The following is a 14,229-nucleotide window of genomic DNA, read 5'->3' on the forward strand; positions in this document are numbered from 1 at the left end:
TTAAGCACAGTTATACCCAGCAATGCCCGCTGAGATGAGAGGGTACTTGTGTCCGCAGAGGCCACTGAAGTCATCCAAGTCTACGGCCCAGTACATGATGCCTCCCAGGCCCATGGTCTTGGCGTATTGTGCCTGAAAGAACAAAAGAAACTTTATTTTTTGAAATAAATAGATATCAAGGAATCTAAAACCAAGCAAAGTACGCTTTTCCAGTCGGCTTGATGAGAAAATTACAGTTAAAGTTGAAATTAGATTGCGACATTTGCGACTGCAGGAGTGGTATCGGGCGATTTCACTGTCAATAGGGAATATTACTGCAATGTTCTGCCGCCAGAGTGCAGCGAGCGCCAGAAGTAAACCATAGAGTAACTTATACATACTGTGCTTTAAACTGTTTTTGACAAGTTTTCACAGACAATAAAATATGACATTGATGCATCAAGTCGGTTTGTTAACAAGGGCCTACCGGAAAACGCGAAACTCGAAATTTAGTTATCAGCCTCTTTATCGCGCGAAAATGCAAGAGTGATAGAGAGGTTAGATAACAGATTTTCTTGTTTCGCGGTAGATTGTGATGGATTGTGGTTGTGGCGCCCCCTACGCAGAGTTTCGCGTAATATTCCCAATTTCCTTGATAAACTGAGTTGCTGTTGCCGGATTGCTGTCACGATTCAAACGTTTAATTATTAAATAAAATAAATAAAAAGCCTTTATTGATTCTCTACATGGTACATAAAGTTTAAAAAAATGATTTGAATAGTTAAAAAAAATATATATTATTATTTTGTAGAGACCCCTCTTCGGGTGAAGGCCTCCTCCAGACTCAGCCAGTTTTTCCTGTCCTTTGCCTTCTGTGACCAGTCTTGCCCGGCTGTAGCCACGATTTCGTCGAGCCATTTTTCTTTAGCCTTCCCTCTATTCCTTGTCCCCGCAGGGCCCCGCCATTGGGTGGTTATTTTTGCCCACCTGTCTTTATGCATTCGTGCTGTATGGCCACACCATTTCCACTTTAATTTTTGCGCAAATGATAATGCGTCGATTACACCAGTTATTTGCCTTATGTCTTTGCTCCTCTTTCTTTGGATTAATTTTATATTAAGTATGGATCTTTCCATGGCACGTTGGCAGCGTTGTATTTTATTCCGCGCTTGTTGGTTGTATATCCAAGACTGGCACGCATATGTCAAGCTAAGCAGCAGACAGGTATCGAGTACTCTTTTTTTCAGCTTCATTGGCAGACTTGATTTTAAAATTTCTTTGTATTTCCAGAATTTAGACCATGTAATGGCGATACGTCTTGATATTTCATCGATGTTTCTGTTTTTGTTGAAGGATATTAGTTTGCCTAAATATACATATTCTTTGACATATTCCAGTGGGCTAGAGTTTACGTTTATTTCTCTCTCATTTGCGTTTGTTATTATTTTAGTTTTTTGTATATTCAGCTCTAAGCCTATATTCTTGCTCGCATGATTTAAGTCATTTAACATTATTTCGAGTTCGCGTGCTGTTTCTGCAAAAATTACAATGTCGTCGGCGAATCTTAAATTGTTTAGGTATTTTCCATTTATAAATAAGCCTTTAGATGTCCATTTTAAGTCTTTCATAATATTTTGCAAAACCGAGATAAATAATTTCGGTGATAGTGGGTCCCCTTGTTTTACGCCACGTTTTATCTCTATAGGGTCGCCAGTTCTGTCAAGTTTTATTCTGCTCGTGCTATTGCTGTATATGTCTTTTAATATTTGTATGTAGCTTTCTTGGACATTTTGGGCTCTAAGTGCGTTCCAGATGCTATTATGCGAAATAGAGTCGAACGCTTTTGCGTAATCGATAAATGCGAGGTAGAGTGGGCGTTTAAATTCCGTATATTTTTCGATGACTTGATCAACGGCGTGTATATTATCTATAGTGCTAAAGCCTTTTCGAAAACCGGCCTGCTCTACCGGCTGATTTTGCTCTATCGTGGGGTTCAGTCTTTCCAGCAAGCACATAGCAAAAAGTTTATATATACTAGGTAGCAGGCTGATTGGACGATAATTTCCTATATCTGCGTGGTTGCCTTTTTTGTGAAGTAATATTATGTCTGATTCGGTTCATTTTTAGGTACTTTCTTTTCGTATAATATTTTATTAAATAGGTGCGTAAGAGGCGTGGCTATGACATTTCGTGCTAGTTTGAGCATTTCGTTAGATATAAAGTCTGGTCCCGGGCTTTTATCAGATTTCAGTTTATCAATTTTTTTCATAATTTCGGTAGAGCTAAAATTGTGTGGTGTCGTCGTGTTGGGTTCGCACTCTATCTCTATTTCGTCGGGCTGGCAGGAATATAGATTTCGGTAGAAGTTGGTAGCGATATTGACTATATCTGTTCGTGTCTGTTTTCCTTTTGTCTGCATTCCATTTTCCCTCAGGTCAGATATCCATTCTTTACCCTTATTCAGTTCCTTAAAAGCTTTTTTTGAACTTCCTGAGCTTTCCATGTGTTTTTGTATAACTTTTAGCCTGTGGTTGTAGTAGTCGTTCTTTATATGTTTGTTTGTGGTTTTGTATAGATAGGAGAGTTCTTTTTTTTGTTCTTTTGTTTTTGGTTATGTTTTCTGTAGCTCTTGACGTTTTTTAAGTAATTTCTTGGTTTCTTCTGTTAGGATGCATGGTTTTGAGGTTTTGTTCTGTGGGTTCGATAATGGAGATGTTATACTTGACAGAATATCTGTTTCGAGCTTTTTGTAAAGAAGTTCTATATTGTCACTCTCGCTACTGGGGTGTTTGGCAATATTTTGTTCTAGGGTTTTCAGGAAATGTTTTTCTTCGCTTAAGCATTTAATTTGATTATTTTTTTATGCTAAAGTTCGCTCTAATTTTTTTTATATTTGTTATTTCTAAAGTGCCTCGTAGAAGTCTGTGGTCGCTTGGGTAGTTCAGGTTGGAGATTGTTTCAAAGTTTGTAAACTTTCTGGGTATATTTGTTAAAATATAGTCTATTTCATTTTTTATTTGTTTGTTGGGTGAGATCCAGGTCCATCTATTTTTTGGGCTTTTCTTGAAGATTGTGTTCATTATGGTAAGCTTGTTTTGTAGAGCAAACTGTATCAATCTCTCGCCTCTTGCGTTTCTCTCTCCATAACCGTATTTTCCCATGATAGAGCTTTCATAAGGCTTGGGCATTCCAATTTTGGCGTTGAAATCTCCCATCAAGATGATATTACTTCCGCTCTCGTTTATTGCTGTATCTAGGTTTTGATAGAATTTATCTAGGTCTTCAGTGCTTGCATCACACGTAGGGGCGTAAGCTTGTATTAGTGATAGTGGCATTTTATTGAGCTTCATATGAAGGGCGCAAACTCTATCTGAGATAGGTGAGAACATGTCTATATTTTCTTTATATTTTATTTTTACTATAAATCCTACTCCGTATTGACCTTTCTTTTGTCCTGTGTATCATAGTATGTGATCAGAGTCTTCGAGTATTTTGCTGCCTGCTCTTCTTATCTCTGCCAAGCCAATAATATCGTACTTGATCTGTGATATTGCTTCCTTAAACTCTATCAATCTCTCTTTGGATGACAGTGATCTGACGTTAAAAGTACATGTGTATAATTGTTGCTCTGGAGGGTTGTAGTCGTATGTTTCCGCGGTGACAAGCCGTATTGGAGTTTGTAGAGGGGTTGCTGCTAGTTGCTATGGTTGTGGGGAGGTGGGAGCTTTTGACGTAGACGGCAAAGTTAGGTCAATTTTAGTTTGCGTTATATAGTGTGTTATATCCGTTTTATTTTTCTTCGGGGCTTGTTTGACCGGTTTGTCTATTTCTCGTTGGTTATCGTTTGAATTTGTATTTTCTGGCGATAACGATAAGTTTCTTTTGTTGCCTTTCCAGTCGTTTTTGCTCCTATTATATTTTGTTTGGTTCGTTTTAGCCGGTACCAGTTTGTTGTATCTTAGTGTGATGTTTTCTCCCTTTTCTTTTCTCTCTTTCATTTCTGTGATTAGTTTTTTTCTTTCTTCCACAATTTTGGCTGGGAAATATTGCTTGATGTAATATTTGGTTTTCGTAAGGTTTGATTTGTTCTTGAGAATTTCAATTTTTTTCCCTAAGGTGGTGAGGGCAACCATGATTGGCCTTGGGTTTTCTGACCTTTTGCCCAGCCTCCTAGCTAGCTCGATTTCACTTTTTGTGCAGTGTATTTTAACTTGATTCTCTATAATATCCAAAACTGTGTCTTCTAGTTCAAAATAGTTTTTTTTCTTTTTCCTCCACTCCGAATATTACCAAGTTCCTCTGTGTCATTTCTCTTTCCATTCTGTCCATTTGGGTCTCCTGCTTGTCTAGCCTCTCCTTTAATGAGCTGTATTGGTCTTCTATTTTTGAAAACTTTGTATTTATGTTATCGTTTATTGATTTCGTTATACTTTCTTGCATATTTTGGAATTCGAGTTTTTGACGGCTGAGGTCTTCTTGGATACTTTTCAACATAAGTTCTAGATTCTCTATTTTTCTTAGTATTTAGTCTATTAATGAATATTTATTTAGCTGCCCTCTAGTGTTGAGTAGGAATACTATCGATAAATAATTGATTTTTATTTTTAGGCTCTCTTCCGGGGAATAGTCAAAGCTCTAGTTCCGCTATCCGCCGATAGGTGGCGCTGTAATCAATAAAAATCCTGCGGCGAGGCTTTGTGACGTTTATTTTGGCAGTTGCAAAAACAATGACTCACGATTTTTAGGTTATAATTATTATTGGTCCTTGTTTCGATCGCTTAAATTATTTCGCCTTTCCTTCATAGGTATTGCATTAAACTTGTTTTCTTAAATCACTTCGCTCGCAATCGGTAAAAGCACTCAGTTTTTACACGGTAAACAAAGTTCAACGCAATGTTAGTTTATCGATTTTTGTGTCCTTTTTCACGTTATTTATACTGCCCTCCTAAGCCGAATAGCGGCATCTCAAACACAAATGACGTTGAAAATTGAATTTTCAGATAAAGAATGTAAGGTATATGTTTGCATAATTTTTTTATTTGAGATGCCGCTACTTGGCTTAGCAGGGCATCGATTTTTGTGTCCTTTTTCACGTTATTTATAGTCACTGTTTATAGTTTTATACAATTTGCACTTCACTTTATTGTCCAAAACAATGTTATACGTGGTTTTATCACTATTAGCATTTTTAATTGTAAATAACATACGGAGCAGATGTTACTGGGTGCACAGCGGCGCCCTCTATCTTTAATTTTTAATTATTACGTTACGTAATTAATTTTATTAAGGAGATTGACAGTGATAATGTCCGTTGTCCTACAAAAAATAAATAAGGTAAACGTACTGGTGCTCGACACGGTCCCAGTACATGTCATCTTGAAACGTAAGTCATTGTCAATAGAGGTGACAGCAAGGTATCATCTATTGGGCATTAGCATGTCGAGCACTAGTACGTTTACCTTAATACATCCTTTATGCATCCAGTGCGGTACCGTACCGATATCCGTCAGAGATGAATTTATATTGAACTAGCGACCCGCCCACGCTCGTGTTACACAAAAGTCAAAACCTTAACAAATTATACACCTAAACTTTCCATAAGAATCACTCTACTGATAGGTGCATAGGTACCGCATGGAAATCCGTTCGGTAGTTATTGAGTTTATCGCGAACATACAGACAGACAGACGCAGCGAAGGACTTTATTACACGACTGCCTAAAAAAAAGAGTGTATTGTTTTCAGCGTTCATGTTTGTATGTATCTATGTATGTGAGTTTCTTTATTCCACCTTAACTTCTGATAGCCTTAACCGATTTAGACATATGATACATCATTAGAATCCTTACGTCATCCCGGGTGACATAGGCTATGTGACGTCATTATAAAAATAATATGGCGGACGCCATATTACGCAACCTTTAGAAAAAAAAATCGTGCAAACCTATCGAGTAGGGTATCAGAATGAAGGGCTGTGAAAGCCGATTAATAATATATACGCAACATGCGGGTTTAAATTTAAGTTTGAGAAAGTAAGAATTGACAAATATGTTAAGAAAAGCTTATCTCATAAAACCTAATATTATTATTGGATGGGATGGGAATGGGGTTTGACCGCTGATCATAAAAAAATATAATTTTATTATATTAGGTACAGTATACTACTCATAGATTTTAATACACGTTCTAAATTGCGCTAATGTAATCAAAAGTTTAAAATATGACTTCTATTTATTAATCGATACGATGCAGAGTCTCTCTAAGCTAACTCTGCATCAACTTTGGCAGAACAAATTGTGAAAGTATCATAATAACCGTATGTTTTTATTTAATTTTAACATTTATATGGTACACTTTGTCTTAGCGAATGCTATGCAAAGTCAGCTTGGTATTTTCTGGATAAAGTGATTTCTTCTAAAAAAATTGTAGATTATTTCCTAGGACGCCCGACATACTTTGCGCACTGTACGCGTTCCAATACCAGGCGCCTTCGACCTTCTCATACTAAAAGCGTCGGGCGTAGCCCGACGTACGTGACACGCTGTACGCTTACCAAAGCCGGGCGCCTTCGGCGTCCACATACTCAAAGCGTCGGGCGTAGCCCGATGTACCTACGTGGCGCGCTGAACGCGTTCCAAAACCGGGCGCCCGCATACTAATGGAGTCGGGCATAGGTAGCCCGACGTGCGTGGCGCGCTGTTCGCGTTCCAAAACCGGGCGCTTTGGTAAGCGTACAGCGCGCCACGCCCGCCCGCATACTAAAAGAGTCGGGCGTAGGTAGCCCGACGTACGTGGCGCGCTGCACGCGGTCCGAAGCCAGGCGCCTTCCACCTTCTCATACTAAAAGTGTCGGACGTAGCTCGACGTACGTGACACGTTGTACGCTTACCAAAGCTGGGCGCCTTCGGCGCCCTCATACTAAAGCGTTGGGCGTAGCGCGACGTACGTGACGCGCTGTACGCTTACCAAACCTAGGCGCCTTCGGCGCCCTCATACTAAAAGAGTCAACGTACGTGACACGTAGTACGCTTACCAAAGCTAAATAAAAAAATACAACGTAATATATTTTACTAATTTTTTTATATATTTACAGAGATATTCAAAGGATCGCCGTGGTCGTATGCCACGATTATAAACTTTAAGGTAAAGTGCTAAAAAAATGATAACTCTTATAATATTTCCTGTATGATCATTTCAGATAAGAATTCTATCTTGTTTCATACTTTTAGAGCGCGATTTGCAGTAGTCGGGTTTTAGTTTTTGAACTTATTTTTTTTACTTCTGAATCTCTGTCACGTACTTTCATAGTATGAATTATCTCAGATATTTTTTTCGGATCCAGCCCTAATCCGTTAAACAAAAGTCTTTATTTCTTTTAAGCACGGTCTACAGCACGTGCCAAAGTAACCATGTCGCTTAAAAAGCAACTATCGTGATAGTATTAAGGTTCAAATTCCTGTGACAGCTCATTCAGAGAACAATCAGGGTGGCATTGTTTTTGGAGATAACAAAACGTGTTACTCCGAATGGGCTGTTTCATGAATTTAAACCATATACCTAATTAAAATGGGCTTTTTCCCGTTACTTATATCGGGGTTATTAGCAGTAAGCAGTGTAACCACTGCATAAAGGAAACAATGCATTTTGTGCAACAGATTAGGACTCGACCCCGAAAAAATCCGCTTTCTACTAACCTTAGCCTTAATAGTGTTGGGGTTGTCGTAGCCGACCCAGAATAGATCCTTATTAGCATATACGTAGTTGCCCTCAACCTCGGTAATGTTCCATTCTGCGGCGTTGTTCACTTGGTCTTCGCAAATCTGAAATTATTGCAAAGCTTTTAAATTCAGTATCGTCAACTCGTCAGCTAAGAAACTCTCGGGGCAACGTCAAGATGTCAATCGTACATCGACATACGCCAAACGTAAATCCCTGTATGTAAATACCTCATAGTAACTGTAAGTTCCAGCTTCTGCAACATAAGGCCCGGCTGCTCCAGCTCCGGTGACTGGCGCTCCGGTGGAAGTGTTGTTCAGACTGGTCAGGGTAAAGGTCTTGCCATACGCTCCCAGACCCAACACCAGCTTGGAGGGAGTCGCGCCGTTGCTGATCCAGACGTTGACAGAGTTGTTCTATAATAAACAATTTATGTACCATGACGCCATTTAGGGTTCTAGCTAAATTGGTTGTACAATACTTGCGCTATAGAATTTCCAATTTAGCAAGATCACTAAATGGCATAACAATCCCGTGTGGTGACTGTACACACACCTGAAAATGCTGCTACTTAGGTTTCGTGGAGGAGCTGGGGTGGTTAGAGTAGCACTACCTCGTTTTCACGCAAAAAGTCAGATTTTTTTACGATTTACGAAAAATGCCTAGTAAAACGATGTATAATAAAGAGAGATCATTTATATTTATGGTTATAAGGAGTTACTAAGAACTTAAAATCCTAACAAATAAACATTGAAGAATTTCACGGAAGGAATGGAATAATTATGAAGACATAGGCGCTTACAATGTTTGACAAAATACTCTGACTTTTTGTTTAAAGATCAAAGAAACGCTAAGCTACTTTAAAGAGTAGTTACATTTTGAGACAAGAAATTAAAAAGTTAAGTCAACATTTATCCATAATTTACCTGTGACTATACGTTAGAAGAAGAATAAAATTGTTAACTTTAAAGTGATTAATTACTTACAACATTAAAATTTAAGGAGGCGTCGTCAGTTAACTGAGCGTAGAGAGGCGCGTTTACCCCAGTCTCAGTATTCCAAGAGCCGTAGAAATCGTACAGCATCAGGTGGAAGTAGTCCAGGTATCTAGAAAAAGGTATTAAGTAAGTAAGAAAACCGGACAAGTGCTAGTCGGACTCGCCTACCGAGGGTTCCGTACATTTTAGTGTTATCGGCATCGGCAACAGAAATAATAATAATCTGTGAAAATTTCAACTGCCTAGCTATCACAGTTCAAGAGATACAGCACAGCCTGGTAACAGGCAGACGAACAGTGGAGTCTTAGTAAAGGGTCCCGTTTCCCTTCGGGTACGGAACCCTAAAAAGGTATTAAGTAGGTAAGTATAAATTGCCGAAGGTTTTCAAAAAGTTGGAATAGTAAAAGGAGGAAAATTTCACAGGAAACGTAATGGAAATACAAGTTTTAAAAGTAAGTAAATTTTCTTTCAACACTTACTCGTTAAGTCCGGTGACGTTGTAGGACAAGTCGATGTTAGACTGGGTGACGGCGACGGCGGCGGTCAACAGATAAGATTTCGCTGCGAAGGCTTCCTTTAACTCCTTAACTAAAGTCACGAATTGTTCCTGAAAAATGCACGTACTAAACAACTCCTCGAAAAGCCGATTACTTACAAGGACGAAAGGCTAAAAAATCTAAAAGAAAGAACATTGTATTAATGAAAAAAGGTATCGACTACAATATACTAAAAGAAATGGCGGAAGCAGAACCAACTTGCCATTATTTCATCAGTAAAAACTGCTGGATCGGGAAAAAGAAGATAATTATGAGTAAGTGGTTTTTAGGTACCTTGTCAGAGTCTGCTCCACCTCTTTGTGCAGGGTACTCCCAGTCCAGGTCCAAACCATCGAAGCCGTTGGAATCAATATAGTTGTACAAGTTACTGACTAGAGTTGCCCTCAAAGTATCGTCGTTGACAAGCTGCAATACAAAAAGATACATAATTTTACTCAACCGTCTAATAGTATAAAGCTTTAACCTACACACATACAATCGTTTGGATATCTCAAACTTGGAGGCTTTTATATAGGATTAACATTTAGGAGATGAGCTATGTGTGGTAGGTACCTAAATAAAAGAGTAAATAAAAAAACTACACACAGACAGAACTAGATAAAGAAGTCTGTGTACTTCAGCAGCTGACTGATAACAGAGAAGCTTTTGATTATACTTATAGGATTTTTCAAATCATCATCATCATCATTCTAGCCTTCAGTCGCCCACTGCTGAGCATAGGCCTCTCTTCGTGTACGCCACTTATCCCGGTCCTGGGCTAGTCTCATCCAAAAGTGCCCCGCGATTCTCCGAATGTCATCCACCCAACGAGCCAACGGACGCCAGGCGCTTCTTTCATCCGAAAGCGGCCACCAATCCGTCAACATTTTGGTCCACCTGCCATCACTCTGCCTAGCAACATGTCCCGCCCAACTCCATTTAAGCTTGGTGATGACATCACCCACGTCTCCCACCTTGTATTTTTCAAATACAAGTTTTCTTACCGCTGTGAAGTTAGTTGAGCCTTCATTCCAACCACCAATAGCAGCCATGATTTTCAAATCGCAATTCTTCTTTTTTAACGCAATGAGGTCAGCAACAGAATCTGCAACACGTAATAGTTATTTGTTTTACAAGGGGGCAAAGTTGTTGTTTAACCGCTCGTGCTACTATTGATACCCGAGCAAGCGAAAGATTCCAAAATTGAATTCGAAAAATGGAATATTGAGCGTTGCGAGGGTTTCAATGCACGAGGGTTAAACAAAATTTGCCCCCGAGTGAAACACAAAATTTTTCACCACACCAGCCCGAAGCAAATATCAAACAAAATCAAACCAAATCAAATATTTGCATTTGATTACTTAGCCTCACATGTGAATAAAATGCAAATTTGCTATCAGTTTTTGAAGTGCAAAGTAAGCCATTCCGAGCTGGTGTGGTGAAAAATAAATCATAGTGTGTGCGCTTACAAAGCTCAACTTTGCTATCGAGAAATTCACATAAATTGATTTACTTACCTTTAACTACATTAATAAATTGAAGTTACATAATTTCAATCAATCCTAGATAGAGTCTATGCGGAAAGAGAAATCGAGAGGAGTCGTGGAATGTACTGGGCCCCATACATTCCACGACTCTTCTCTTTCCGAACAGACTATATTTAAATTGAAATATCTATAACGTTCTTTCTTATTTGATTTGACGTTTGTGTTTGTGAAACAAGTGAATTACTTAACCCTACTTTGTGATTGATCGTTGGTCAGTTTTCGACAAAGAATAATTAACCAAAGCTTAATAAGGACTAGACACCAATATTTGTGATCAAACAGGGGCCCATTTCTCGAACGGTATTAGACTAATATTATCTAAATAATAGTCTACGTACCTACTGTTTAATCGTATAGGTTGCCATGACAACTGCACACTAATAATATTAGACTAAAACCGATCGAGAAATGGGCCCCAGAGGGATAAATATGATAGATCACTTCACTTACTGCTCTTTCCCTCGTAAGTAGTTTCTTCAGGAGCAATAATGCCTCCCGTGGTTCCGTTAGGCAAGAGGAATGAATAGACAATATGCGTGCAGAGATTAGTAGGCAGGTCACTCACGCCGAAGCGGCCGACCCCGGTTCTCTCGTTGGCCCCTTCTCCGTAGTAACACACCACTACGCCGCTCGCTGAAAATATTTACTTAATTTAGAAATTTCGATTTATTTATTGACTCGGATTGCCATTTTGTACCCCAGGATCCCCTATTGAGCCGACGGTCTACGCAGTTTATGAGGAGGTTCGTTCGTCGTTCAATCGAATGTTTTTATTTTATAAGTCTTCAGAACTCCGTTATTTCTGAACAGATTTGGAATATTTACGATACAAGTGCAGAAAGTAGAAAATTCGCAACGAGTGGTGAATCACCACTGCCACCATACAAATAAAAAGTTTAGAGATTATTCATACAAAGTGAATACAAGATGATGTACCTAGGTAGGTACTTAGAATCTACTCCTACACTTACCAGCAGCCAGGCTACCGCCGAGGCACAACAACGCGCAAACTACTAAAACCTTCATTGCTAAAGATTAATAGAGCAAAGGCTACTAATACGGATATTCAAATGCCTTATATTAGTAACTCTATCTTATCTACGCCAAATTTGGGATAGCAATGGGGTTCAGTTAAAAAACTACGCCTTTATATACTCTTGTAATCTATTATATTTCGTGTTTAAACAACTGCTATCTTGATAGATAATTAAGCATTTAAAACGCAAATAGTTAAAAACTATATAAATGTAAATGTATATTTATTAGGGTGTATCATTTTTCCGAACTTTCGATTTTCATCTGACTTTGCTCGAATTCTTGTTCTAACTGATATAAAAATATTATACGTTAAAAAAAATTAAAATCGGCCAACATTTAGAGGTTGCACAACATCAACAAAGATTTTTCAAATAACCAACGATTCTACATCGGAGGGTAGAAAATAGTTTGAGCGACTACCATCAAAGCGGAGAGTAGTGTGATACTGAACCTTCTACATATAAATAAATTTTAAAATTAGTAGTATACTTGGATTTTGGTTACTCGATAAATGTTCTAATTAAGATTTTTCGGTTTTTACACCTGTTTCCAAAGAAAAAGTGCTTTTATCGTGTTTTAGACGCAAAATTCAGTTTTCTCATGCGATTTTAGTATCAGTTCATTATATTTTGGCATTTAAGAACATAGTTAATTTTCACGCAATGTATGGGGTTCTCACTCTACCTTTTCAACTTGTGCAACCTCTAAACGTTATTCGATTCTTTTGAAAATTGAAATAGATAGTTTTTAGTGTGGAGAGACTCCATCGGTGAGCAAAGTCTGGAAAAATATTACAACTTTTTTTCTCCATACAAAAGTGAATCACCCTAATATTTATTTTACTCTTAATTTTAAATTATGGTAATTTACCGTACGGTTTTCATTGTATTCTCATTGTCTTCATAATTGTATAGTGGTGAAATGGTCAAATTTCTACAATTATCGACGGATAGTGTAGGTACAGGTGCCAAAGAACACGGGAAAAACATATTTAATTAAACAAACGGGTCTACCGCGATATAATTTCATTGTTTTTAACCTTAAATTCCTACTTAATTCTATTTAATTTTGTTATTTATTAATTAAATATGTGTACAAAACGCGAGAGTTTAAATTTATATGGGAAAAGAACATCTTCTTCTCGCTCTCTCTTTAGTCTTTGATTTGAAAAGAATTGTAAAAAAAATTCAGGGCTCCTTTTTTTAAGGAGCCAAACTCCAAAAACCGTACGTAAACTAATAGTGTAACCAAGCTGTAATCAAGCTTAGGCTTAGAACGCACTGCGATTAATTTCCTGCAGATTCTGAACCGCAAAAAAGTGTAACGTGCGGCATGATTTATAAGCGCACGCACTTGCAAGACTAAAGCCGCATGAAATTAGAGCGAAACCACAAGAAATTAATTGCAGTGCGTATTTTAAGCCTTAAGTAGTCTGGTTATAACTAGAAACATACATCCAAAGAAAAATAGAAAAAGTACCTACAACTCATTTCACCCTGAAACCATTAACGCTCTCATTTTGTTCGAGCACCAAAATGGTGGAGTGGGTCGTTTTACTATTATCCGCGCTTATACAAGCTTTAAATACTTCACAGGGTGGAGGGGTTTAGTCCGTAGGGAGCTGGGAGAAAAATCTCCAACGCAGCCGAGTCGGGCATGCTGCCGGATACCGAGCCGGCAGTATCCAATGAGGATTACCTCCACCTCTGATAAAAAAAAAGCTTTAAGTACTTACTTGGGTCTAGGAATTAAATGTAAGTAAATATTCTTGTGCACAATGCAGTTAAAAATACACAGAAAATGAAATACAGTTAAAAGCTAGGTAACAACAACACCTTATCGCTATGATGCGATCTCTTCCAAACAACCTTTGGGTAGCAAGAAACTAATAATTTACAATATTGAACTGAACGGGAACCTAGAGTGCCGATATAATATAGGTATACACTTAATTCAAAAAACCGAAGACGCAAACAATTATATACCTACTTTAATATTATACATACATACCTACCTAATATAATAAATATGTACCTATATACATACATACATAATATATTATACTATCATAATAAAGGCAAGTTAAGGCAGCGAAAGGTAATGAGTTTTCAAAAGATGTATGGACTACAAGTAGTTACCTACTTGTTTATAATTATCAAGCTAGTATGTACATAAGTACTTGTATCCGGTTCTACGTGTTGCCTAGGTGTCTAATCGATATATGTACCAATTTTAGTTGATTATTATCGGTGGATATAAGCCGGCTGGATCTATCTATGGGTTTTTACCTAATGCTCTATTATCAAATATTTATAATAATTTCCTGTTGTTCATTCACGGGATCACGGGACAGGCATTGCCTAGTGTGGAGTTCAGTAAAAACTGTATCCAAGTGAATATCTTTCGGAAATAAATG

At 38.0% G+C, this 14,229-nt stretch overlaps 1 protein-coding gene across 1 annotated transcript; it reads right to left on the reverse strand.

Moving 5' to 3' along the window:
- On the reverse strand, positions 1-11,801 carry LOC134795142 (acidic mammalian chitinase-like). The gene is made up of 9 exons (XM_063766974.1): positions 11,747-11,801; positions 11,226-11,408; positions 10,233-10,333; positions 9,523-9,654; positions 9,172-9,299; positions 8,681-8,801; positions 7,925-8,110; positions 7,673-7,798; positions 1-132 (listed from the first exon to the last, which is right to left on the reverse strand). Exons 1-9 carry the CDS (start codon positions 11,799-11,801, stop codon positions 1-3), a joined length of 1,164 nt encoding a protein of 387 aa, XP_063623044.1.
- Between the last annotated feature and the right edge of the window lie 2,428 nt (positions 11,802-14,229).

This window comes from Cydia splendana, chromosome 11, assembly GCF_910591565.1.
Source record: "Cydia splendana chromosome 11, ilCydSple1.2, whole genome shotgun sequence".
Classification (NCBI taxonomy): Eukaryota; Metazoa; Arthropoda; class Insecta; order Lepidoptera; family Tortricidae; genus Cydia; species Cydia splendana.

What these genes read in the sequence shown, in the direction of transcription:
- LOC134795142 (XM_063766974.1), bottom strand. Translation starts at nt 11,801, where the DNA reads ATGAAGGTTTTAGTAGTTTGCGCGTTGTTGTGCCTCGGCGGTAGCCTG. An exon ending in CGGCGGTAGCCTGGCTGCTG is followed by an intron (nt 11,409 to 11,746) that starts GTAAGTGTAGGA and finishes AAATATTTTCAG; the next exon opens with CGAGCGGCGTAGTGGTGTGT. An exon ending in CCAACACTATTAAGGCTAAG is followed by an intron (nt 133 to 7,672) that starts GTTAGTAGAAAG and finishes TTGTTCTTTCAG; the next exon opens with GCACAATACGCCAAGACCAT.